The sequence below is a fragment of the Tiliqua scincoides genome, chromosome 13, assembly GCF_035046505.1.
Source record: "Tiliqua scincoides isolate rTilSci1 chromosome 13, rTilSci1.hap2, whole genome shotgun sequence".
Classification (NCBI taxonomy): Eukaryota; Metazoa; Chordata; class Lepidosauria; order Squamata; family Scincidae; genus Tiliqua; species Tiliqua scincoides.
Window position 1 is genome coordinate 12,277,068 of NC_089833.1, and position 24,003 is coordinate 12,301,070.

The 24,003-nt window shown below is 55.3% G+C and overlaps 3 protein-coding genes across 6 annotated transcripts; 2 read left to right on the forward strand and 1 right to left on the reverse strand.

Annotated features, from left to right (window-relative positions):
* The first annotated feature begins 886 nt into the window (after nt 1-886).
* Nucleotides 887-14,564, forward strand: MGRN1 (mahogunin ring finger 1). 2 transcript variants are annotated; one of them, XM_066640751.1, is made up of 17 exons: nt 887-1,059; nt 1,892-2,010; nt 2,844-2,932; nt 3,990-4,136; nt 4,288-4,405; nt 5,364-5,430; nt 6,559-6,611; nt 7,140-7,187; nt 7,849-7,917; nt 8,733-8,892; nt 9,151-9,260; nt 9,779-9,999; nt 10,366-10,489; nt 11,939-11,981; nt 12,339-12,449; nt 12,982-13,026; nt 13,336-13,425. In XM_066640751.1, the coding sequence occupies exons 1-16, from the start codon at nt 972-974 to the stop codon at nt 13,020-13,022; spliced, it is 1,608 nt and encodes a 535-aa protein (XP_066496848.1). In that variant the 5' UTR covers nt 887-971; the 3' UTR covers nt 13,023-13,026; nt 13,336-13,425. The 2 variants fall into 2 exon arrangements, with proteins under 2 accessions (XP_066496848.1, XP_066496847.1); XM_066640750.1 differs by lacking the exon at nt 12,982-13,026 and having other exon boundaries at nt 13,336-14,564.
* Nucleotides 14,565-14,997: 433 nt separating this feature from the next.
* On the reverse strand, nt 14,998-18,362 carry LOC136663941 (forkhead box protein J1.2-like). The gene is made up of 3 exons (XM_066640913.1): nt 18,283-18,362; nt 16,554-17,048; nt 14,998-16,145 (listed from the first exon to the last, which is right to left on the reverse strand). The coding sequence occupies exons 2-3, from the start codon at nt 17,010-17,012 to the stop codon at nt 15,441-15,443; spliced, it is 1,164 nt and encodes a 387-aa protein (XP_066497010.1). The 5' UTR covers nt 17,013-17,048; nt 18,283-18,362; the 3' UTR covers nt 14,998-15,440.
* Nucleotides 18,363-21,137: 2,775 nt separating this feature from the next.
* NUDT16L1 (nudix hydrolase 16 like 1) lies at nt 21,138-23,295 on the forward strand. Of its 3 annotated transcripts, XM_066640836.1 has the most exons (4): nt 21,138-21,342; nt 21,733-21,993; nt 22,199; nt 22,781-23,295. In XM_066640836.1, exons 1-4 carry the CDS (start codon nt 21,160-21,162, stop codon nt 22,921-22,923), a joined length of 588 nt encoding a protein of 195 aa, XP_066496933.1. In that variant the 5' UTR covers nt 21,138-21,159; the 3' UTR covers nt 22,924-23,295. The 3 variants fall into 3 exon arrangements, with proteins under 3 accessions (XP_066496933.1, XP_066496931.1, XP_066496932.1); XM_066640834.1 differs by lacking the exon at nt 22,199 and having other exon boundaries at nt 22,660-23,295; XM_066640835.1 differs by lacking the exon at nt 22,199 and having other exon boundaries at nt 21,739-21,993; nt 22,660-23,295.
* The last annotated feature ends 708 nt before the right edge of the window (nt 23,296-24,003 follow it).

A 24,003-nucleotide genomic window follows, 5' to 3' on the forward strand; every position in this document is an offset into this window, starting at 1 on the left:
AGTCTGGCGGAGAGGCTCAGCGGGGCGGGCAAGCGGCCCCTTCCTTAGGAGCCATTCCCAGCGGGGAGAGCAAAACGGAGCCATACGGCCCGCCCCGCTGAGCCTCCCCACCGGACTGAGCGCTCCACCCCCTTCCAGCTACGCCACTGGGCTCAGCAAGCTGAGTCCAGCACTCTCTGCAGGGGTGGAGGAGCGAGGCGGTGGCAGGCCCTCCCCTGAAGGTGCTGACGGAGCAAGTAGGAGGGGCCCCCAGATGGTGTCTGGTAGCCCCAGCTTTGCAGGGTGAGGATGCAGCCTGTGGGCCACCCTTTCCGCCCCTCCAGCTCCACTTGCCACGCACTGTCTCTATGGAATTAATTCCATTCTCACCCCACCCGCCTTCCAAGGAGCTCAGGGTTCTATCCGCACAACAACCTTGTGAGGTAGGCAGGCAGCAAGCGGGGAGGGGGATAGGAGGGTCCTCTCCCCCCCCAGCCTGGGTCCCTGCAGCTTCTTTCATGGCTGCATTCATCGCACTGCAGCCTGAGAAGCAGCTGGGAAGGGGGCGTCTCTCTTGAGGGAGGCGTGGCTTCAGAGAGGCCACGCCCTCCAGCAGGGACCTAGGGGTGTGGCTTCAGGGAGGCCTCTCCAGCAGGGACTGAGGAGGCGTGGCTTCAAGGAAGGCCCCGACTGGAAACTAGGGGCGTGGCTTCAGAGCGGCCCACGCCCCCTCCAGCAGAGAGTTAGAGCGTGGCTTCGGCCCAGCTGGGGCCGAGGGGCGTGGCCAGCGCTGGAGCCCTTCCTTCCTGGCTGGCCTATTTTGTTTGGCAAGGGATGCGCGCGGTGCATGGTGGGGGTTGTAGTTCCGTCGCGGGGAGGCGTGCAGCGGGCGGGGTACGGCTGGGACTCGCTTTCCCGTAGAGCCCCGCGCCTGCCGCCGCGGCCTACAGCCTTCCCTGAGGCGACTGTGCGCTCCTCGGCCCTCCGCAGCCATGGGCTCCTTGCTCAGCCGCCGCATCGCCGGCGTGGAGGACATCGACATCCAGGCCAATTCGGCCTACCGCTACCCGCCCAAGTCCGGTAGGCCCCGAGCCCCCCGCCCCTCCTGCCCCCCCACAAGGGGGCCCCCACTGCTGAGCCCCCCTGGCAGCCCCCCGCCTGACTCCCCCCCAGCCCCGTGGGGGAGCCTGCACTGCTCAGCTGGCCCGTTGAGAGGAACCCTCGGGGGGGGCAAAGCTTCTTTGGGGGCCCTTCCCAAAGGGGAGGGGCAATGGGGTGGGGTGACACAGGGTGGCAATGGGGGAGGGCTGGATGGTTTTGAGGGGTGACACAGGGTGGGGGGAAGGGTGGCAATGGGGTGGGGGGAATGGGGGTGGGGTGACACGGTGGGGGGCAATGGTGGATGGCAGAATGGGGGAGGGGGTGACATAGGGTTGGGGGAGGGTTGCAGTTGGGTGGGGTGAAATGGGGGTGAAACAGCAGGGGAGGGGTAGGCCAAGCAGTTGTGGGAAGAAAGCAGAACAGGGCAGGGGAGCAGGACGCAGGGTTAACAAGGGGGCCCAGGAGTCAAAGGAGGGGGCCCAGAAATGTCCTGAGATCCTGCATTTTCCTATCTTAGGGGGCTCAGGCATGATGTCCTCCTTGCCCCCCTTCCCATGGCTCCTTGGTGTGAGTTCTGCCCTTGGCGGTGTCATTCGGTGGAGGTCTTGCCTCGTTCCTGTGGCTGCATCCTCAGTCAGTGGGGAAAATCCTCCCCTCCTTTGTGGGAGCTCCTGTGGGGTTGCTGTCCGTTCTCTTGTCACAGGACAGACCTCTCGGGACACCCTTGGGCGCTCAGCACCTTGGTGTGGGTGTCTGTGGCCGCCGCACCTGTTACCTGGCCGCTTTAAGCTCTCTCTTCTCTCTCTCCCAGGGACCTACTTTGCCAGCCATTTCTTCATGGGCGGTGAGAAGTTCGACACGCCACATCCCGAGGGCTACCTTTTTGGGGAGAACATGGACTTGAATTTCCTTGGCAACAGGCCAGTCCAGGCAAGTGCAAGCAATTTTGGTGCTGCTCAGGTAGAAACTTGGCATTGGTCCAAATGAATTTGAGCTCAAGGTCATGCTTGCTTCAGCGGGAACTGAATAACTTGTTGTCTGCAAGGATATTTGTAGCAAATGCCCCCAGGACCAACATTCTGCATTTCAGTTCTGAAAATCCCCTCTCCTTTCACAGCATTTCCATTTGTCTATATGCTTGGAGGAGGTCAGGTTGAGGTTCCTCTTCTGTACAGGTGGAGAAAGCCAACCTTGGGACTAACAATGAGATAGGTGGGGAAAGCCTCCCCGCAACTCTGTTGAAACGAGCGCAAGTGGACCTCTTCAGTAGGGCCTTACTGTGTGGTTTCTCACTGTGTGTTTTTTTCAACATACTCTTTAAAAATACAAGCCTTGGAAAGCTACAAATTAATAGGACAACTTCCCCAGTCATTAAAACAAACCAAAATATTTTTTTCTCCTTCTATTACGGCACTTTCCAAATTGCTAATTTGTTTTTTTAATGAGCTTTCAAATGTGCTTTCAGCAACAATAAATAAAATCACGTCTGGGAAGTGAAAACATGGATTAGTTGAGGTTCAGGAATGATGGAATCCCTGATTTATGCCATGTTTCTCAACTGTACCATTTGCATATTCATGTCCTTCCATAATTTAGTGAAATCTTAGTCACTACAGTCATGAGCTCAATTAATCCAAGATCCTCCCATCTCTCAGTATCAGCAATGTACCCCAGTAAGGAAACAGATCTCCTGTGGCTTTGTGTATTATTCAGATCTCCTTGGCCTGCTTTCTTCTGGGCTGTAACTGGTCTGTCTTTTCCAGTTTCCCTACGTCACCCCAGCACCCCATGAGCCGGTGAAGACCCTTCGAAGTTTGGTGAATATCCGCAAGGACTCACTTCGCCTGGTCAGGTACTTTGAATGCAGACCTGCTGATTATTTCAAGTGTTTGAGGGCATTGAGGTGTACCTGGGCAGAACTGAGAGCTCACTTGTATCTTTATGTTCCACTGGAGTCCAGGGAGCGGTCTCAAGTGTAGATGCTAACTCTGTGGTTGGCATCTGTGACCCCTTTTGTAAAGAAGGTGCTTCACTCTCCTGGTTTTTGGTAGTGCATCTTGGTGTTTTCCCCTGGAATGTAGACTTCTGTCTTGTTGTTTTTTCCCCCTTGGCTCTTGACTAGAGGATGCAGATGGTGGTACCCTTTGCTTGCACTAAGGTCGTTGTGTTTGACACCTTGTTTCCTTTTTAAAGAATTCTTGTTTTGGGGGTGCTGTAATTTCAGCATTAGAAGGAACATGAAGAGGGGTTCTTCTGCGTGAACCAATCCACTTCTTAAGATGTACTTCAGAGGCCCTCTTTTGACTGCCCCCTTCTTCAGCACCCACAGGGATGGCCATTTGGGAGAGGGAATACTCACCCCAGGGCAGATCCACCAGTCACCTGTATTGCTGCCCTTCAAGTATCAGCTTGACTCCTTTTTATTCTCCAAAGCCTTTACCTTGTGATGATGTGTGACTTTTACTGCTCTTTCCGAACTGTTTATTACTGGGATGGTGTTTTTTTTCCAAGGACACTTGTGGCTGTTGCTTTGCTGATTTTCTTTGGGTCCCTTGTTTGGATATTTTTAATTTAAAAAGTTTTTATACTGCTTTTAAAAATGGCCAGGGCAGCTTGTCCTCTGCAGTAAGAAAACTCAAACATCTGTGCTCAAAACAGAGGAAATTTCTCCCCCCTCCCTTTTTTTGTCCAGCAGTTTTCAGGCTTGTTGAGTGTTATTTTTTAATGGGCTGAGTTTTAGGTGCAAAAGTCCCATTCTGGCAGATGCACTAAACTTGGATAAGCTTGCAAGTGGAGGGCTCTGATCTCTGCAGGTGTGAGCACTAGAGACACGATTTTTTTTAAAGCAGTGCTGATTTCTGAACTCGGAACTGAATTACATGCTGCTGACATGGCCTTCCATTTTCTAGGTACAAAGAAGATGCTGACAGCCCAGTAGAGGAGAATGGGAAGCGGAAGGCCTTGTATAGCCTGGAGTTCACCTTCGATGCTGACGCGCGGGTTGCAATCACCATCTATTGCCAGGCGACCGAGGAGATTGCTGGTGGCATGGCCGTGTAGGTGCTGCAAACTCTGCCTGGAACTGTTTTGTGGGAGCTTTGGGGAGGATGCATAGCTCTGTGGCAGAGCACACACTCCTGCTCTCCCAGGCGCAGTGGGGCTGGCGCTGCTTTGCTGATGAGTCTGTCCTTTTCTCCCCACCTGCAGCTACAGCACAAAGAGCCCTTCTCTGCAGTCGGAGACAGTGCACTACAAGCGAGGAGTGAGCCAGCAGTTCCTGCTGCCGTCCTTCAAAATTGACTTGTCCGACTGGAAGGATGATGAGGTGATTCTCGGCTGTTCTTCTAGCCCCTCCTAGAGTAAGAACATAAGAACAGCCCCACTGGATCAGGCCATAGGCCCATCTAGTCCAGCTTCCTGTATCTCACAGCTGCCCACCAATTGCCCCAGGGAGCACACCAGATAACAAGAGACCTGCAAGGCTTCCTGGGAATTGTAGTTCAGAACATAAGAACAGCCCCACTGGATCAGGCCAGAGGCCCATCTAGTCCAGCTTCCTGTATCTCACAGCGGCCCACCAAATGCCCCAGGGAGCACACAAGACAACAAGAGACCTGCATCCTGGTGCCCTCCCTTGCGTCTGGCATTCTGACATAACCCATTTCTAAAATCAGGAGGTTGCACGTACACATCATGGCTTGTACCCCATAATGCATTTTTCCTCCAGAAACTTGTCCAATCCCCTTTTAAAGGCGTCTAGGCTAGACGCCATCACCACATCCTGTGGCAAGGAGTTCCACAGACCGACCACACGCTGAGTAAAGAAATATTTTCTTTTGTCTGTCCTAACCCGCCCAACACTCAATTTTAGTGGATGTCCCCTGGTTCTGGTATTATGTGAGAGTGTAAAGAGCACCTCCCTATCCACTCTGTCCATCCCCTGCATAATTTGTGTGTGGATTATCTCCTCTGGAGTGTGTGGAGTATCTCCTCTGATTTGGGGCTCTTCACAACTGCATAGCCTTGTGCCTTCTGGGTACTAGCCTTGCTCCAAAGCAGTTTGGATGGCTTTAGTGTGGGGGGATGATCTTGCCTCCAGGAAGGGACTTGAGCAATTGTCAAGTTGTCGCTGGCTTGCTGCCATTGGATCCGGCCAGTCTTGGGGATCCCTACTTCCACCTGTTTTTCCCCTTAGCGAAGCTCCCACTTGAGAGCTGGGATCTTGCCCTTTTCACTGTGCAGTGTCTGCATGACTAATCCCTCTCTGCCCTCTTCCCTTCCAGCTGAACTTTGATCTGGACAGAGGCGTGTTCCCTGTGGTCATTCAGGCTGTGGTGGATGAAGGGGATGGTAAGACACTCTCTGCATCCATTTATCTTACAAGTCCCATGGAGACAGGAGCGGATCACACTGGCCCACTGACAACCCTCGCTTTTGCCTCACACATGGAGAATGTGTTGGGCATGTGGCTTGATCAGCGTTTCTGAAGGGCCAGGCATTTCCAGAGGCAGACTGGTCCCAGATATCTATTTTACATGTTATGGATGGGTTGTGGTTACAGTTCTGTGCTGGGCTGAAGTGGGGCCCCATCAGATTCACAGCAGGGTGAAATTGGTAGCTGGAGCTCATGCAGGTGCTTGGCTCTCCAGCGCTTCTTCCCATCTCTGGCTTCTCTTGGGGTGGCAGACCTGTGAGGTATGACAGTCTCTTTGCCTGGCTGTAGATTAAGGAATTTCTGATCCACCAAGTGTACTGCTCAAGGCAGCTTACGAAATGTATATCCAGCTGCCAGAGGAAATGCAGTCTCTCTCTCTCCGCCCCCCTCCCGGGTTAGGGGATACAATTCCTTCTAGTTTCAAGGAGGAAATTGGATTCTCTTCGGCCTCCTAGAAAGTGAGCTGATGTTGTTAACCACATGGGACCATTCAATGATCCGCCCTTCTGTGCGCAAGATGCGGAAGAAACCAAGGCCCAAAGCATATGGTCACAGAACAAGCGCTAGTTTTTGGAAGTGGCCAAGATTGTGAGGGGGAGGGCAGCCCCGTTAGCTCTGGTTGGGCCTCTGCTATAAGTCTGGTTCCCTTAAGTAACTGCCTTGCCGCTGGAACTCCTGCAGTAGTTGAAGAGGATGCCCCCTCCGGATCATGTGCAACTGTGCCCAGCATTCTCTGAACGTGTAAACCTCCTGAAACTCAGTGCTGGCAGAAGAGAGCTTTTTTTTGTCACAGCCAGACATGTGGCATGCTGTGACTTGAAATGCTGCGTACTGTCACCTGCAGTGTGCTTGCTCTGCCTGCCCCCCAACAAAAAGTTCCTGCTCCCCACCTGACTGCTGGCATGCTTGTGCACTTGAGCCAGTCCTGGGAGAAGCTGTGGCAAGGAGGCTTCTGGTTCTGACTAGATGGTGGAAACTGGCTGGGGTGCGTTTGGGCTGCACCGGACTCCTTGCCTGGCTCTCACAGCCTTGTTTCCTTCTAGTGGTTGTGGAGGTGACTGGCCACGCCCACATCCTCCTGGCTGCCTTTGAAAAAGTAAGTGACGTGCCCGTTGGCCTGGAGTGCTTTGGGGGCGCCTTGGGCTCGCCTGTTCCTCGCCACCTCTTGCCTCCATGTCCCCTCTGCATCCTTTTCTGGAGCTTGGAAAGGCTGCAGACTCTCCAGCCATGCAAGCCCAGCCCCAGTTGTCACGCAGCCTGGAGATGCCCTGTCAGTGCTGTCTCCCCAGACTCACAGCGGCCATCTAGGGGTTCTGGCAGGGAGGAGTTTTCCTCATCCCCACTGCCCAAGATTCAAATCCTATGGAATCAGTAGCCTCTTCTTGGACTGGCAGTGACTATCCAAGGGCTTTTTCTACCTGAGGTCCCTTTAACTGGAAGTCCCAGTTAACTGAATCTGAACCTGCCTGCGAGGCATACAGCCTCCTCTGAGCTGTGGGCCCCCCTCAGACAGGCAGTGATCCTGCAGCCATGAAATAGGGAGTTCCTTAAGCACCTAATGTGGACGCTGCAGACTTCCATGCAGGTGGAGTAATTCTCCTCCTCTTGTCTCTTTCCCTCCTAGCACGTTGATGGCAGTTTCTCTGTGAAGCCCTTGAAGCAGAAGCAGATCGTAAGTCCTCCTCCCTTTTTGCAGGCTTGCCAGTGGCATTGGGGGATCTTCACCTCCACACCGTCCCACCCGGTGCCTGGTTGAGGCAGGTCTGGCCGGCCCCTGGGGTGCCAGGACTCGGCCTGTCTCTGGAAGAGTTTGTTAACAGGAAGCCTTCCTCCTCCACTGGATGAGGTGCTGGGCTTGCGGTGCAGAGCTCCCTAGGTGGTCTTTTTCACACTCCTCTTGCAAGTCAAATGCATGGGGCGCCATCTGAACCCCCCTGCCTTGCCTTCTTCCTGGGCAGGGCTCAGGTGCATGTGCTGCCTTTCAGCTCCTCAAAGAACATGGCTGGCTGCCCTTTTTTTCAGACCACAGGAATGGGGTTGGACTTGGTTTCTGCTGAGAGAGGGTTTTCTCCTACATTTTTATCTTCTACCTGCCTGTTTGGCGCAACATGGCCAGGAGGCTGCTGTGAGCCATTTCAGAAGGCCATCCCTCCCATGCTCCTTTACTGACTCCAGTCCTGCCTCTCCTGAGCTGTCTTACGTAGCTAGTAGTAAGTGGCCTGTCCAGGGATGGTGTTGAAATGCTCCCCTTGTTCTGCGCACCACATAAGCTGTTATGGTCTCTAGATGTGTATTTTGTAACAACTATCACAGCCTACTTGGCTCTCCCACAGGTAGACCGGGTCAGTTACCTACTTCAGGAGATCTACGGCATTGAGAACAAGAACAACCAGGAGACCAAGGTGAAGAGGCAGCTGGGAGGGGGGGAGAGACTGGAGGGAATGTCTGAGGCCCCTTGGCCATCTTGTCCACTGGGCCATCTTGTCTTGGGGCCTGGTGAGGCTGCCCTCCATCATAGCTCTTCCTTGGGGCTCTTGGCTCTCTGGAGAAGGAGAAAGTGGTGGCTTGGCCCTGAGCAGCATTGGGGGCCTGGAGCTCTGGTACCCATAAGAGCGAAGCCCTTGAATGTCAGCCAGGTCTTTGAAGGAATTTGGTCCAAGGATGAGAGTGACTGCAGGCATTAAACAGCCAGTTGCCCAGTGGGTGGCTCCTGTGTGCTTCTTCTGTTGCTATCCCTGCCCCGTTCTTGGCTGCAGAGCAGCAGCAGCCCCAGTGGAGGAGAAGGAGGGCCTGGTGGGAGGGCAGGAAGCAGCAGCAGTTCTGAGCCTCTCCCTCTCCACGTTAGACCCTGAATGCTGCTGCATAAAGGGTGAGCCAGTGTTAAGGCAGGCATAAAGTGGGAGTGGGGTGGTGCAACAGCTTGTGTGACCCCAACAGCAGTGACAAAGCTGTTCTTCCCTTGAAGTAGTCTGCTGATCAGCGACAGCTTGGAGTGGGGAAGAGGGAGACCCAAGGGCAGGTCTTCGAGTGAGACAACTGCTATCTCCCTTCTGGCCCCCGAAAGGGATTCCTGGGCGCTAAGCGTGCCTGTGGGGTCCCACCCCTGGAGCCACTGCTCTGCTCCTGGCCCTAGTTGGTAGTTCTTCTGAGGTTCTAGTGAAAAAGCAGAATGACTCTTGCAAGCCTGGAGGGTTAACTGCCCGGTCCCCTCCTGCAGCCCTGTGATGACGAGAACAGCGACAACAGCAATGAGTGTGTTGTGTGCCTCTCCGACCTGCGGGATACTCTGATTCTGCCCTGCAGGCACCTCTGCCTCTGCAACTCCTGTGCCGACACTCTGCGCTACCAGGCCAACAACTGCCCCATCTGTCGCTTGCGTGAGTAGACGGGGGTGGGTAGGTAGGGAGAGCTGTGCATTCCAGAAGGCAGACGAGCTAGGGGCATAGAATGCCAAAGCTCTCCCCCAAGCTTATTCCTGCCCAGCTTCCACAGGGAGAGAATTTCACAGCTCCAGAACCAGCTTGCCTGATGCCGTGGGAGGGCAGGACTGGGGTGCTGCCTTCAGTGTTGGGTGGTCTCTGGTGGGGGCAGAGAAGACAGATTAGAGGTGACTCCCCCGTTGCCTTCCCTTTCAGCCTTCCGAGCCCTGCTGCAGATCCGAGCAGTGAGGAAGAAACCCGGAGCTCTGTCGCCCATCTCCTTTAGCCCTGTCCTGGCACAGACCCTGGACCACGATGAGCACTCGGTGAGATGCCGTGGCCGCGTGCTCGGTCGCTCCCCAAGCACAGCATGGCCAGATGGGCAGCCCAGCCCCTTCCCCTGCTCTTCGCTCTCAGCAACTTGCTGGGTGTTATCTTTCCTCCTGTGCACGTGTTTGGAATGTGGACTCTTGAGAAGCTGCGTGGGTCAGTGGCTAGGAGGGGAGGGTGCAGATCTCGGCCCTGGCCAGAATTGGGGTTGCTCTCCCCTGTCCTGCTTGGCCCTGGGCCTCTTCACCAGGAAAATGGCAGTAGTGTTGACCCTTCTTGTGGTATTGTTGTGAGGGGAAGTTCCCAAAGGTGGCAGAAGAAAGAGATGATGAGGACCAGCTACTTGTTGGTTTAATCTCAAGAGGTGAACTAGTTGGGTAATGAGAGTAGAAGATGTCCAGCACATTTGAGATTGACTTCCTGAATAGGGTGTGGGCTGGATGTGGCTTCGGTTCTGGGTGGCAGAGTCTAGAATGAGTGACGACACGGCAGGCCTGCCTCATTCCCTCTGCAGTGCTCGGACAACATTCCACCAGGCTACGAGCCCATCTCCCTTCTGGAGGCGCTGAACGGCCTGCGCTCCACTTCGCCCTCCATCCCTTCAGCTCCCCTCTATGAGGAGATCACCTACACGGGGGTGCTGGATGGGCTTCCCCCCTCCAGCAGACCCCTCGGGCTTGACCGAGCCGTGGAGAGCAGCCATCAGAAGAGCAAGCGCAGCAAGTCTCCCGACAGGTGAGCCACTCGGGTTGGCAGAGGCAGGCTGGGGGAGGAGGGGTGCTGCTGACAGGCTGAAATCTTCTGTCCAGGCTGTGCTCTTTCCTTGCCTGGCGACAGGTGGTCTCATCAGAGTTGCCCCTTGTCTTCCTGTTGTGCTCTTGCCAGAACTGATGTAGAGAAGCCCTTGCTTTGAGCGGCTCCTGCACTCTCAGGGCCCCACAGTCTGAGGCTGGGAATGAGAGCCTTGCAGAGGCTCTGGTGATTAGCCCTGACTAGGTCCTGCTGGCAGGACCAAGTCCAGTACCTGTTTCCTGAGAAGGGATTCCCCCCTCCCAGTATGTTGTGGCAGTCTTCAGTGGGTCTCCCTCCTTCTGTCCACAGCACTCTCCGCTCTCCCTCCTCACCGATACACGAAGAGGACGAGGAGAAGCTGTCAGAAGACTCAGACTTGCCACCACCGCTCAGTGGGACGGAGCTGGCTTTGCGAGAGGGCAGTTTCCCGGAGGTGAGGAGGGGCCTGCTTAGCGTGTGCTTTCCTAGGGCCATCCTCCAAGGCGTCAGGCGCCCAGTAGCACACGGTGCAGAAACTACTTGAGAGAACACACCAGAACCTTACTGGCAAATGTGGCAAGGCTGTAAGCTGGTACTGGTTCTGCGCCTGCGGGATGTCTGGGAATCACAGGTCGCTGCGTGGGTGCTTTGAAAGAAACAAAGTCCAGAGCAGACAAGTGCGTTCCTTAGACCCAGTGAGGAAAGCTGTAAACTGACTCCCGAGTCTCCAGGCTGTATGTTAAATAGAATGGGCTTCTGTTGCTTGGACATCCTGCCTGGAGAAAGCTCAGGGTGGCTCCAAAACTTGCTTACTCTGGCAGGTAATTGTTGGCCCTGATGAATGAAGGGATGGTGCTGCTGTGAATGAAATAATGCGGTGGTTCTGGGTGGCAACTAGCAGTTGGCATGTTTGGGTCACTTGCCGCCTTGTGCCTCCCCTTGTCCCCTTGGGCCTAGGTGGAGGCCTAATCCCAACCCCCCCCCTCCCCAGTAGTCTTGCCATCAAGCATACATCTTGCTGTTCCACAGCCACGGGGAGGGGGGCAGGTAGAGAGGTAGGCCCAGCAGCACTTTGGCCAGGGAGGGAGTGCTCAGCAACGAGAGAAGGAAGGGAAGTGCAGCAGGGGGCCAGCCTCACTTTGGGTGACAGGCAGATTTGATTCGGGGCAAGAGCAGCACCACCCCTCTCTACTCAAGGAGTGGTTCACACAGTTTCAGGATGGTGGGCTGTTCTTTTCTCCCCTCCATTGTGACACTCATGTGGGACCAAGGGGCTGGATGTTCCTCCTGGGTGTGTGCGGTGTTCTGAAGCCAGCCAGCTGGGCTCTGGCTCCAGTTCCTCTCCCTTCTGCTCTGCTCCCTGGACCTCTCAGGCTTTGAAAGACAGCTCTTGACCTTGGTGTCTTCTGGGAGTGGCATTGCTGGAGGTCTGCCAGGTGTCTTGCATACAGGAGGATGGGGTTAGGGAGGCCAGCGAAGGGGAAGTATGCCAGTCTCCCCTTGGGTGCTGCTGCAGGCCTGTGGTGGGCATGCTTTGTGTTGGGCTTATTTTACCTGAACTTGGAGATGCTGCTGTTTTCCAGCTCTTCTTGAGAGCAGCTTTGCTTATGACTGTCTACAAAGAAGCAGGGCTTCAACGAGTGTGTAGAGCAGAGCTTCTGCAAGCTCTGTCTGAGCCCTTCTGTGGGCTCCACTTGGAGCTAAGCTCTGGTGCCAGTTGCCACAGTCCCAAATTCTCCTCCCACCAGTGCAGTTTGTCAAATATTTTCCAGGAAATCACATCAGACTGGTATCTGTGGCAGAACCAGGCTAGTGAGGCAGGGTGTATGTGCACAAATCTGACGATTGCCTAGAACGTTGGTCAGCAGAAATGAGAACTTGACCTGCTCTTCTGTTTTTCAAGAGCCTGACAGTGGAGGACACTGAGGAGGTCTCGCTGCAGCAAGGTACAAATGGGGGAGGTTGGGGGGGGCCCTATCTTTTGCTGTGGGGGTTTGGAAGTGACTGGAGACATCCCTGCCCCACTTCCTGCTTTCCTTCTGGGAGTCCACTTTATCTGAATGGTTGCAAGTGGGTGTGGACAAAGCCTGGTGTAGGAGGACTAAGAGAAGAGCAGAGTCTGGTAGTTGCAGGTCGGGCTGAGTGGAGTAGGGAGCAGAGCTGGAGACAGTGAAGTCAGAGCTGGGTGTGGGGAGGCTAGCAGGCAAGGGCGACACCTCGTCCTGTGGCAAAGGAGCAGCCCAGGTCCTGTGACCAGCCCAGGAGCCTTGGCACGATGGTGTGTGTCTTCTCCCTTGACTCAGGCGGCCAGCCTTCCTCTGTCAAGGACGTCCTGCAGGAGAGTGGCGGTGCCTGCGAGTCCCGCAGCCTTCAGCAACCAGAGAGCGAGCTGCCAGCCGATGTGTACCTGCCAGGTAATGACTGGAAGGAGGCCTCTCTACAGGGCTGAGCCTGCTTCATGCAGGGCCCCTGGCTGTCCCCCTCCCCCTGCAGTGGCGCTAGGAGGGTAGGCAGCTGTCCTGCCTCACCTCAGGGGGACCCTCACCTGTTTCTCAGCTCAAGTGCACCTGCTTTGCCTGTTCTGTTTCGCTTGGGTGGCTCCCCCCGTCCACCAGCCGCTACCCTCACCACCACCGTGTGTTTTCCCCGCTAGACTTGAGGGTTGGAGTGGCGTCAGCCACCCTGGACTGTCAGTTGCAAGCTCCTGGCACCCATGCAAGTCATCCTTGGTTTGAGAGTCCAAATGGCCCTCTACACCTGTGCTTACATGTTGCATGAGGGCATGGGCAGTGGCAGGAAAAGAGTGGGAAGGCTCGGGTTAGGGTTCCCTGCCTCCTAGCGCCACCCCTGTCCTCTAGTGGAAGCGCAAGGGAGGGTCTGTCTGTTCTGATCACGGTCTAATGTCTCCCTCCTCTCTGTCTGCCCCTCCCCACCCTGCCTGGGCAGCTCTCGGCCCGGACTCCTGCTCTGTTGGGATAGAGGAGTAAGTGGGTACGTCTTCTCTTTCCTTTGTATATGTGTTGGCAGCTGCCTCTTCTGGGGTGGGGGTGGGGAAGGGCAGGCAGAATGGGGGAGGAGGGGAAGGGGGAACAGGTCCACCATCAGGGGCTTGGCTTGGGCCTCTGTGCAGCTTCCCCCCCTCTGTTCTTACCTCCAAGCAGAGATTTCCCCCCTCCCATAACATTGGCCAAAGCAGGGTTGGGGCAGCTGCCCTGAGCATTAGGAGGAGGAGGGCAGAGCCAGGCACCTGCCAGGACCTGACCCAGGCGCTCTCTCTCTCTCTCTCTGCCTCTCCTGTAGGCTCCTCAGACTTCTCCAGCAGCCTCCAGAGCCGTGGGACCAGCGATTCCAGCCAGCCCCTCCTCTTTGGCCAGCCCCGTCTCCGCCTGGAAAGCAGGCACTGCCCATCCTGAGCTCCTGCATCAAGCCCAAAGTCACAGCCCGGGCTGCCAAATGCCAGACCTTCAAGCCCCAAGCGGACTCTTCAGGGCAGCCTGCCCATGAAACGCAGTGCCCACCCCCACAGAAGGGTTCTTTCTGAGACACTGACTCAAAAACACAGTGAGCGGACAGACGCTGGTCCCCCCTCACGTGCTCTGAAGGACTCGTGTCTTGGACAGACATGCGTGCTGCAACTCTCCCTTTCCTGCTCGCCGGCCCAACAGCCCCAGGCAGGAGGGGAGTATCCTCCCCCCCTTGCCACTGCCCCTTCTCCCCACCCCCTTTGTAAATAGCTGTTGGGGCTTTGGCCTTTTAAAAACTGTTCTCCTTTCTGTGTGCCCTTAGGCACGGTGGCAAAGAGCCTGATCTCCAAGCTGGCTCTTTTGTCCTCTTGCTGGAAGACAGAATAGTGCTGGGCATGGCTGGCATTCTTTTTTGAACCTTGAGCAGGTGCCCCTTATGACTGGAGATGGGTGGGTGATGCCCTAATTTGACTCTGCTTGCTCAGGTCCATGAGCCAGAGAGGAGCTGTGTGGCCCCTGCCCCCATGTACTCAGTGGCTTTGCCTTGTGCCTGCTTCACCCCGAAGATAGACCGTACCCCTCTGGGCCACCCCTTTCCCTTGTGAGTGTGCTGCTGGAGGGGGTACCAATTCCAGCTGTGCCGCCAAGCTTTCCACAGTCAGAACTGCCTTGGTGTCCCTTGGCCTTGCTGTGTTTTCTATCTTTTCAGTGACAAACCCCTCCTGTGCCTCCTTTTCCCTGCTCCCCGGGAGGGATGGTTGATTTGGAAGTGGCTGGAAAGGGCCGGCTGTTTCTCAAGTCCTTCCGGCTCAGTCACGACCTCTGGCCCCTTGCGAAGGTCCTTGTGCACCGCTGCTGCGGCCTTGTGGCTACAAGCGGCATTAGCCAAGCAGCCACTAGGTGGCGGGGGAAGCCCACTTCTCTCTGCCTCCCACCTGATGTGGGGGTGGGGGCATAACCCTGACCTATCTTCCGAGATTGTTACAAGGATCATTGTGGTGATATGTGTGAAGTGTGCTTGGAACACTTGGAAATGCACTACATAAAAGGCCGAGTAAGACTCTACCCTGTGTACTGTCCTTTTACTGCAGGTGGGGTGAGCCGCTAGGCCCTTCACTCCTCTCCTGGCTTTGGGGTGATCTGCGTGTAACCTTCGCGAGCACCCACAGTCCTGTCTTGGGGGGCCGAGCCCAGAGGGATGCTCAGCACCTTTCCCTGGTGTCCCCGATGCTTGTGTGGGACATCCTGCTGGGCCTGGCCACCTTCATGCCTAAACTGTTGGCTCTTAGGAGGAAGCCCCTCCCTGCAGCTGGAGTCATGCAGCAGCCCAAGAGCTGTTGACAGCAGTCCCGAAGAAGGCCCTGGCCTTCCCTGGTGAACTGGAATGCTGAGTGGGAAGCAGCCGCAGAGGGCCGTAGTGCGTGTGGCAGAAGAAAAACCCACAGTCTGTGCTCAGATATTTGCACACGCTTTCTTTTGTAACACATTCTGCTATCGGAACCTTTGAAAAGAAGTTCAGAAGGGGGAAAGGCATGAAGATGAGGTGTGTGGGGGCAGAGATGGGTGGGCCCCAAGAAACGGAGAGGACAAGGGGTGCCACCTCCTAGTGGAAGTTCACCCCAGCCCTCTTCAGCTTATGGATGTCCCCCCAGCCACCCTTCATCTTCTTGCACCCTTGAGGGCTAGAAGCCTGTTGGCTTTTTAGCAAGAGCAGCAGATTGGAGGGTACCAAAATGGTGTATTCCATGCTTGGGAAAAGACCACCCTAATGCAATCTGCCGCCACCACCCCATCACCAGTGTGCCAGGGCAGGAGTCCAGACCACAGGAGTACTGTTGCTGCCCCCTTCTCAGAAGAGAGCAGGGGGAATCCGAGGCCAGTTGCCCAAAGAGCTCCTGGCACCGTTGTGCCTCCTCTTGCCCTACTTGAGAGAGGGAGTGCTCACACTTCCCATGGCTGGATCTCTGCCAGGAAGCCCTCAGAAAAGCATTCACCCTCCTCAAAGGCCCAGGCAGGTCCTAGGGTGGGCTCTGTGGCAGCCTCCTCCCAGGGCTGGGGCAGAGGCTCTGGGCACAGAGATAAGTCTTCCCCGAGGAATGTCATGGGGCTGGTGGGACTCCCTTTGCTCAGACTCCCTAGAGGCTGGCCTGGACTCTGGGGTGTGAGGTCTTCATCTGCAGCCAGCGAGCTCAGGGCTGTGGTGAGCTCCAGATCATCCAGACTGCCTGCGAAGGGGTCCTCCAGCACTGCGGTCCAGGCAGGGTCCTCTGGCAGAGCTGCAGCATCGCCCCTGGGAGGTGAGGGGGGCCCAGGCCCAGCTGCTTTGCCAGTGCTGGTGGCTGGAGGCTGCTTGTGCTTGCCCAGGGGGTGGCGGTGCCCGCTGAGCAGCCCCGTTGTCCTCTCCTGCTGCGGGCAGTGATGGCCTGCTACGCGGGAGGGCTCTGGCTTTGAAGCAGGCACAGGTGGAACTGACGGGCTGCCCGCCACAGGCTGTACTGGCATTCGTCTCCGCCGGAACACACCATTGACAAACATGTCTGCGTATTGGGGGTCGATCTGCCAGAAGCCCCCCTTGCCGGGCTCATCCTTCTGCCGTGGCACCTTCTTGAAGCACTTGTTCAGGGACAGATTGTGGCGGATTGAGTTCTGCAGGCAGAGAGGAGGAGGAGAGGTCATGATGGAACATTGCTGCTGCAGCGGTGGGACTGGCTAGTGTAATTTGCACAACTAAAGTAGGAATGGAGGGGAGGTCTTTGGAAGGTGGAAGAAAAGGGGACCATCCCTCCCCCTCCCCCGTGCTGGGAGATAATTCACACCCAAAGGGGCAACTGGATGACCAAGCTGTCTCAGGAATGGGTGCAACACCTCCCACCTTGTTTCTGCCCAAGGGAAGGGGTCAAAAGAAGCACAGTTGTCCGTCCCTGTCCTGTTCATTGTCGTCGTCATCCCCCCCACCCGGATCATCATGTCTAGGAAATGAGCTCAGTCCTGGTCATTTGGCCTCCCTCCCCCTTGGCCTCAAAAAGGGCCCCTCTGCTTGTGTCCTGGGCTCACCTGCCAGCTGGGCTCTGCATGTCGGTAGTAGCAGAAGTTCTCAGTGATCCAGGTGTAGATGGCAGAGAGCGTTAGCTTGGCCTCTTTGCTGGCCTGCATGGCCATGCAGATCAGAGTGGCGTAGGAGTAAGGGGGCTTCAGCTGCGCATTGGTCCTGTAGTCGGCTGCATCTGGGGCAGGAGCGAGGGGCTGCAGGGAACTGGAGGAGGTGGGCTTGCCCATGCTGGGGGACATCCCTGTGGCCGCCGTGTCTCCTGCAGGGGGGCTGGCTGGGGCATCGGAGCCCTGCAGAAGCCTCTGGGGGCCAGCTGCTTTCTGGGGGTCAGCGGTGAGGAAGGAGAACTCTTGGAGCCACTGAAGGTTGGTGAGGCTGTCGTCCAGAGGCATCGTCCCGCTGGGCTCTTTCCAAGGCTCACATGTAGTCTTCAGCCAGATTCTGGTTGAGTTGCAAGTGGACATGTCAACTGGCTTTGAGTCCTGCACTGCCCTACCCGACTGCAAGGCAAAAAGGGGGTGGTAGTGCAGGTTAGTGGGTAAGTGAAGCTGAGCAGGAGGCTAAGCTTAAGAGCTCAGGGCTCCATCCAGCAGGAAGTTCTCTTGCAGGGCCAGAGACAAAAGCCAAGCTGCTGCACCTCACCCCCCCCAGGTCCCCCACTGCGGGGTTGGGTTACACGAGCTCCGCTTGCCAGCATCTTGCAGCCAGCCTGTATGTTTGGGAAGCAGCTCCCCAGGGACCTGCGATCCTGTTTCTGAGGGTGCCCAGGTGGCAGCAATCAAGGGTTCATGTTTACCTTCATTATGTTAGTGCAGGGCTTAAGCGGGCAGGGCTGCAACCTGAGCCAGCCTGGGGGGAACCCGCCGCGTCTGCAAGCCGGCCAGAGCGCAACAGCTCCAGGGTAGCTACGTGCCCCCAGCACCTGCTGAGAGGTGTTCTCTTAGTCTGCCTCTTAATTTATTATTTATTCCTCCATTGATCTCGGTCCTGCCTCTCAGGAATTAGTCCCAAGGTAAAGAATATAAAGAATGTGATGGGTAAAGAATATAAAAGCTGCTTGCAACAAAATGGAGGCAGCAATTTAAAATAAGTAGAGACCGGGAAAAGTGTGATCCTGTGTCCTAAGTCATGGGAAGAGTTAAGGAGCTGAAAGCCGGGGAGAGCAGAGCAGGGGTGTCTTGTGCATGAAAAAGAGAAGGGTTCCACACCTTTGATCCACACCTCTCCACTTCTAAAAATCAATTTCACCCTGGGTATGCTTTTGCTGCCAACTGGGGCCAAGGGTGTATTTGGGGTCCTACACCCCCATCTGCACTTCTGCACTGGATCAGTGGGGGAAAGTCCTCTGGCACAGTTGGGAGGGGACTGTGGTCATAATGAGAATGAGAAAAGCCCACCTCTGCAGCTGCAGAACAACTTTTCCAGAGCTGGGCTGGGCTGGAGGACAAAGAGGGGGCAGGTGGGAGGATTTGGAAGTAAAGCCAGAGGGAGAGAGGAGACAGCTCCCCCCCACCCCAATAAGGGTCAGGAAGGCAGGGACCTCAGCAACCAGGACTGCAGGGCTCAAGTCAAAAGTAGCTGTGCTTCTTTGAACTTTCTGATGCAGCTCCTCAGAGTATCTTTCCTGCCCCAGACCTAAATCCTGCCAGTGGGTGGAGAGGGCAACTGCACAAAATCAAACAAAAAGCAACTCTTGCCCCCCTCCCAACCCCAACCATCCCTCTTAGGGCTTACCTGCTGCCTGTGGAGTCTGCCCTGGTAGTTCTTGGGTGCTGCCGGCAGGGTGTGAGTCCGCTCCGATAATCCCTTCTTAACAGCCTACAGTGGAAGGAGTGCACAGTGTCCGGCTAACTTGTAACAACACAGCAGGGAGCAGCCTATTCAGAGCTGGCCCAGGAATTTCATTGGCTGACAGGGGCTACCTTTTGTTGCTTCCCCCCCAGCCATCTCCATCTGCTGCCACCTTGCTGATGAGTTCTGTGTCAATTTCACTATCCTTTGCCATTGCAGCTGATCTGCTCAAACTGACCCTTGTTCAGTTATGCTGGCACAGACAGAGATCGAACACAGCAGGCGCAGGAGACCTTAAGTAAGCATGCCCTAGGGGAGCTAGTGTTATAGGCCAGGGGTCTCTAAACTTTTCGGTCGAAGGGCCACATCAAGTATCTGGCATGGTGCCGAGGGCCTGGAAAAAAATTAAATCTAAAATTTAAATAAATACATTAGAGATGGAACTTAGATGAATGACTGAAATGAATGAATGGGCTCAAAAGCCCACGATTTCTCCAAGCACCAATACGGCCCAAGAAATAAAACACACACTTCCCCGTTCCCCCATCCCACAACCCTGGTTGTGATTAGTCAACTGGGCCAGAGGCCCTCAGGGGATCAGAGGTTTGCCGTGGGGCAGATAGAGGCTCTCCAAAAGCCATATCTAGCCAACAAGCCCCTGGACACGCCTCCCCACTGCCTCTGCTGATAGAAAAATCACTCATTATCTGTACCAAAGGGGATTGCGGACTCTGTCTGGTGGCAACCCATCAACACCCAGAAAACAGGTATGTTTTGTTCTGCCAAGCTCCCTGTTCTGAGTTTTGCCTAGAGCTCCTATGCCCACTTTAAGGCTAATTAGTTCCCCCAGCTTGACTCCAGCTAAATCTGCCAGTACCAGCAGGAAAGAGACCAGTAGGTGGCTTGCCTGTAAGTCTGCAGGGTCCCAGCTCTCCAAGAAGCAGTCCTTCCGAGTAAGCAGCAGCACCTCAGCTTTCCATCACTCTGCAGCCTGTTGGATTAGTCCGTAGGTCAGTGCACCCACTCCGCAGTTCATCCTCCAGTCCGTCTGTCAAAGTGCCAGTTCGTTGTTCGCTTGCCAATCTGTGAATAAGTGTGCCAGAAAATCAGTCCAGTAAATAGAGCTGGGAGTCAATTTGTAAGTCCACAAGCAGTAGGTCGGTTTAGCCAAAAAGTCAGTCTGTTTTGCCAGTAAGTCTCCCCTCCCTCCTCCACTCTCACTCCACATACAGCCCACACCCTCTCTCTGCATCAGGTGCTCTTTATATTTGGAACACTTAATATGTTCCAAATTGCAATAAATAAATAAATGGCCTGACTGCCTCTAGCAGCTGCAGCTGGCAGCACATCCTCTGCTCAAAGCCCAGACCTTAACCCTTAAAGGGACCACTGCTGACACCACATGCCATCTCCTTGCCAGATCTTCCGCGATTCCAATACATGTTTAAACAAGTGGCAAATTTATTGAAGACAAGCAATATACTGACATTACCAAGCCTGTAGCCTGTGTACACAGATGGTAAAAATGCTCTCTTTCCCGCTCTCCTCCAACTGCTTGCTTGGAACAGCCATAACTGAACTTTATGGAATCTTAGGACCCAATCCTATCCAATTTTCCAGTGCCAGTGCTGCTGTGCCAATGGGGCATGCAGGGGGCATCTTGTGGTGGGGCAGCAGTCACAGAAGTCTCCTTAAAGTATGGGAACATGTGTTCCCTTACCATGGGGTTGCATTGTGGCTACACCAGTGCTGGAAAATAGGATAGGATTGGGCCCTTACTGTCTTCCCCTATATGGCATCCCGGTCTTCCTGGCATGCACAGAAAGGTAACGTAGCTTAACAAACAAAAACTCTTCCAACAGCGCATGTCTTGGCCACCATTACATCAAAAGTAGGAAAATCAACTCTTGAATTTCCCTGTTCCAAGCTGCAGCTCACAGGTTGTCAAAGCCAGAGAAATGAAGTCCCTTTTTTGTGCTGTCCTGTGCAGGCTGAGCAGGGGAGCAGCAGGAGGGAAGGAGGGCTGACTGAGCAGGAGGGCAGCAGGAGGGCAGCAAACAAACAAACAAACAAACAAACAAACAAACAAACAAACAAATAAATAAAGAGCTATTAGTTGTTTGTAAACTGCTTTGTGAACTTTCCATTGAAAAGCAGGATATAAATACTGTTAATAAGTAATAATAATAAAAAAAATAAATAAATTCTAGATCCTTTTGAAAAGCTGGCAATCCTGGATGGGTCCTGAAAGTGTGATGTTAAAAAGTGGGTCCTGGTGCTAAAGAGTTTGGGAACCGCTGGACTAGGGGGACTTTTCGGACTCATCCCTAGAGAAAGACACTCAATATGCTCCGCACTGCAAGGATTCGAACCCAGCCCTGTGCAGTCAACTCAGAAGCAAGCCCCATGATAGTCAACGGGGCTTACTACCAGGTAAGTGTGGCCAGGATGGCAGCCTTAGTGAGCACGAGAAGCGAGCTCTTGGTGAGTCTCAAACAGGTTGAGTTTCTGCCAGTACCAAGAGTGGGGTGCTGGAGGAAGAAAAATTCTGTACACGCCCAGAGGCACCTTCGCCGCTTTGGGGCTGGAGAACAAGGGACTACACTTCCCGAAAGGCAGCGCTGCGGCAGAAGGCAGCCTCGCGACTGCTCTATAGGGCTCCGCCCTCAAACGGTTGGGGCGGGCGCATTCTGTGAGAGGAAGCAACTCTATTGGACAGCCGGGCTGCCTGTCTCCCACTGGGGCTCGCGATTGGATGGCGGAAGCGGGTACTGCTCTGCGATTGGCTGCCGCGGCCCCCGCCCTGAGCGTCGGAGTGGGATGGCGTTGGGAGGATCGGGCCCGCAGCCGCTGGGCGTGCCGGGTGTGGCCGAGCTGAAGATGCTGAGCCGCCGCGAGGCGCTCCGCCTGGGGCCCGGCTGGAGCCATTCCTGCCACGCCGTGCTCTTCGCGCCCCAGCCCGGCCTGCTCTTCGGTCGCATCCCACTGCGCTACGCAGTCCTGGTGAGGGGGCGTGGTTTTAAGGAGATGGGCGTGGCCTATTGAATAGGCCACGGCCCTCTCCCAGGCAGACCCCCCCCCGCAGTGCCAGTAGCATCCCTGCCCTCTTTGCAGTTGCAGCTGCGCTATGCCGTCCTGGTGAGGGGGCGTGACTTTAATGTGATGGGCGCGGCCTATCGAGCAGACCCCGCCCCTGCAGTGTCCAGTAGCGCCCCTGCTGGACAGTCAGGGTAATGCCATGCACTTTGCCGATGCAGCTGCGCTATGCCGTCCTGGTGAGGGGGCGTGGCCTGCTGTGTAGTGGGCCACACCCCTCTGCAAATCCCACCCTCTGCCAAGCTCAGAAGCGCCCCTGCTGGGCAGCCAGGGCAATGCAATGCATTTCTCTTGCAGATGCAGCTGCGCTTCGATGGCCGGCTGGGCTTCCCCGGGGGGTTTGTGGACCGGCAGCTCTGGGCCCTGGAGGATGGCCTGAACTGGCTGCTGGGCCTGGGGCTGGGCAGCGTGCACCTGACCAACGCCGACTACCTGGCCTCCCACGTGGCTGCCAGGCCTCACCGCGTGGTGGCGCACCTCTACGCCAAGGAGCTGACCCTGCCGCAGCTGCACGCTATGGAGATCAGCGCTGTGCACTCCCGCGACCATGGGCTGGAGGTGCGGCAGCCGGGGCGGCATAGACCCTTCCCCACCTGGCCAACCCTGCAGCGTGAACCATGCCTGATCTCGGGGTGGCACACGCTGCCGGCATGCAAAGGCCTTGTCTCGGGGTGGCATGGCCTGCAGCAAGGCCTTGGGCACATCCAGGAGTTGGGCTCCCCTTCACGCACTTGCCCATTACCCTCACCTTTCACGTCAACAGGGTGGCCCCGGAACACAACTTAAACCTGGGGGCAGCTTAAACATACCGCAAATCAATCATGTGGGGCAGCTTGAGGGTGCCAACCCCGGCGGCACTGGAATCTTGGGCCGCTGCTGAAGTCTCTGCATCAGCCCTTTTCAACCACGGTGCCAAGGCACATTGGTGTGCTGTGCTGTAAGTGGTCCAAAGGTGTGCCACAGGAATTTGGAGGAAGGTCATTTGGTAGTAGGGCCAATGGGGAATGTGAGCCCCCCACTGGCAGCGCAGTGTGCCTTGTCAAAAATCCTGATGGTGGGCATTGATAATTTTAGTGCCTTGTCAGTGTGGCTTGAGAATGAAGGTTGAAAATCGCTGCTCTGCACAATGGAAATGCGTTGAAGGTGGGTGGAGGTACGGGGGCTGATAGGACGCTGCTTGCACCCCCCAAGCCTGTGCTGAAGGCTCTTCCTGTGCTGTTGCAGGTGATGGGGACTGTCCGGGTGCCCTTGTACATGCAGAAGGACCGCCTGGGTGGGCTGCCTGCCTTCCTGGGGAATTCCTTTGTTGGCACAGCCAAGTTCCAGCTGCTTTATGCCCTGAAAGTCTTGCACATGGTCCCTGTGGAAAAGTTGGCGGAGGCAGTGGCAGCTACACAGAAACCCAAAACAGGCATCCCAGAAGCCGAAGCCACCACCTCTCCAGCTGCCTCGGCACCTGCTCCAGCAACAGCTCCTGCTACCTTCTGAGCCAGCAGGCAGAGAAGATGCTATGCCAAAGGGGTGAGAGACATTGGGGTCATTTACAAATTGCTTAGAAAAGGCTGGAGCTACTTAAGGCTGTCCACTGCGCCTCTGGGCCCTACCTCTGCCTTCCTATCTGACCCACAGGGGCTCCAAGCTGCCTATCCTCTGTCCATGGTGCTGTTGCTACTTGAAGAGAACTTCTGTTCACCTACAACCATGCAGAGACTGAGACAGTGACTTGGTTTCAAAACTTCTGAAGTGGCCAGCAAGACTTGTTGCAGGGAGGCCTCAGAAGGGGGGAGGGTCACAGATGGGTTTCCTATTTAAGGTCTGCATTGCAGGACAGATGCCCAGTGGATTCAAACTCCAGCAAAACAAGGGCAAGATAATAGACACTGGAAGAATAAACAGTTTTGCTGTATGGTCATATTTTTCATCCGCAGTTCTCTGCCCCAATGGAAAGGGTCTCTTATTTGTAGCTATGGGACTTGAAACACAGGTGTGCTCCAAACAGATAGGGCTACAGGCTTCCCGATGAACAGGAAATGCAGGTGCACCTGAATCTCCCCATCTCCACGCAGAGGAATTTTGGCATCTACATGAATCTTCTAGAGCGGAGAGGTGGTCCATCAAACCCAAATAAGAGTCTAGCACCCACTAAAGTATTAACTTCAGCTCTGAGTTAATTCAGGGATTATCCAGACGACTCTGCCTTCTGAACCCCAGATGAGCCTGAAGGGGACACAGGTGGACACTCTGGTTCAAACTGCACAGCAATACAATGCACAAGCTAACAGACTAAGCCAAGCCCCTTCCTCCATCAGCCTGCCATGTGGGTGGGGGGGGGCAGCAGTGTTAACAGGCCCCTTAATAGGCAGGAAGGATTATTTGGGCTCAGTTTCTGCATGCCGCAGAAAAAAAAATCAGTAAAGCTGAAGGAAGTGTGTTGCACATCTGATCACCCCTTGCCTACAGAAAGCTAGTCAGCTATTTAACACAGCTGTTTCCCCAACATGCCACTTTTCCACCTGCCCATGTTCATCTTCAGCTCAAAGAGAAATTGCTTGTGCTTAGTGCTGTGGA

What these genes read in the sequence shown, in the direction of transcription:
- NUDT16L1 (XM_066640834.1), top strand. Translation starts at nt 21,160, where the DNA reads ATGGCGTTGGGAGGATCGGGCCCGCAGCCGCTGGGCGTGCCGGGTGTG. An exon ending in CACTGCGCTACGCAGTCCTG is followed by an intron (nt 21,343 to 21,732) that starts GTGAGGGGGCGT and finishes TTTCTCTTGCAG; the next exon opens with ATGCAGCTGCGCTTCGATGG. An exon ending in CCCGCGACCATGGGCTGGAG is followed by an intron (nt 21,994 to 22,659) that starts GTGCGGCAGCCG and finishes GTGCTGTTGCAG; the next exon opens with GTGATGGGGACTGTCCGGGT.
- MGRN1 (XM_066640750.1), top strand. Translation starts at nt 972, where the DNA reads ATGGGCTCCTTGCTCAGCCGCCGCATCGCCGGCGTGGAGGACATCGAC. An exon ending in CCTTGAAGCAGAAGCAGATC is followed by an intron (nt 7,188 to 7,848) that starts GTAAGTCCTCCT and finishes GCTCTCCCACAG; the next exon opens with GTAGACCGGGTCAGTTACCT. An exon ending in GAGAGGGCAGTTTCCCGGAG is followed by an intron (nt 10,490 to 11,938) that starts GTGAGGAGGGGC and finishes CTGTTTTTCAAG; the next exon opens with AGCCTGACAGTGGAGGACAC.
- LOC136663941 (XM_066640913.1), bottom strand. Translation starts at nt 17,012, where the DNA reads ATGTCCACTTGCAACTCAACCAGAATCTGGCTGAAGACTACATGTGAG. An exon ending in ATGCAGAGCCCAGCTGGCAG is followed by an intron (nt 16,146 to 16,553) that starts GTGAGCCCAGGA and finishes CTCTGCCTGCAG; the next exon opens with AACTCAATCCGCCACAATCT.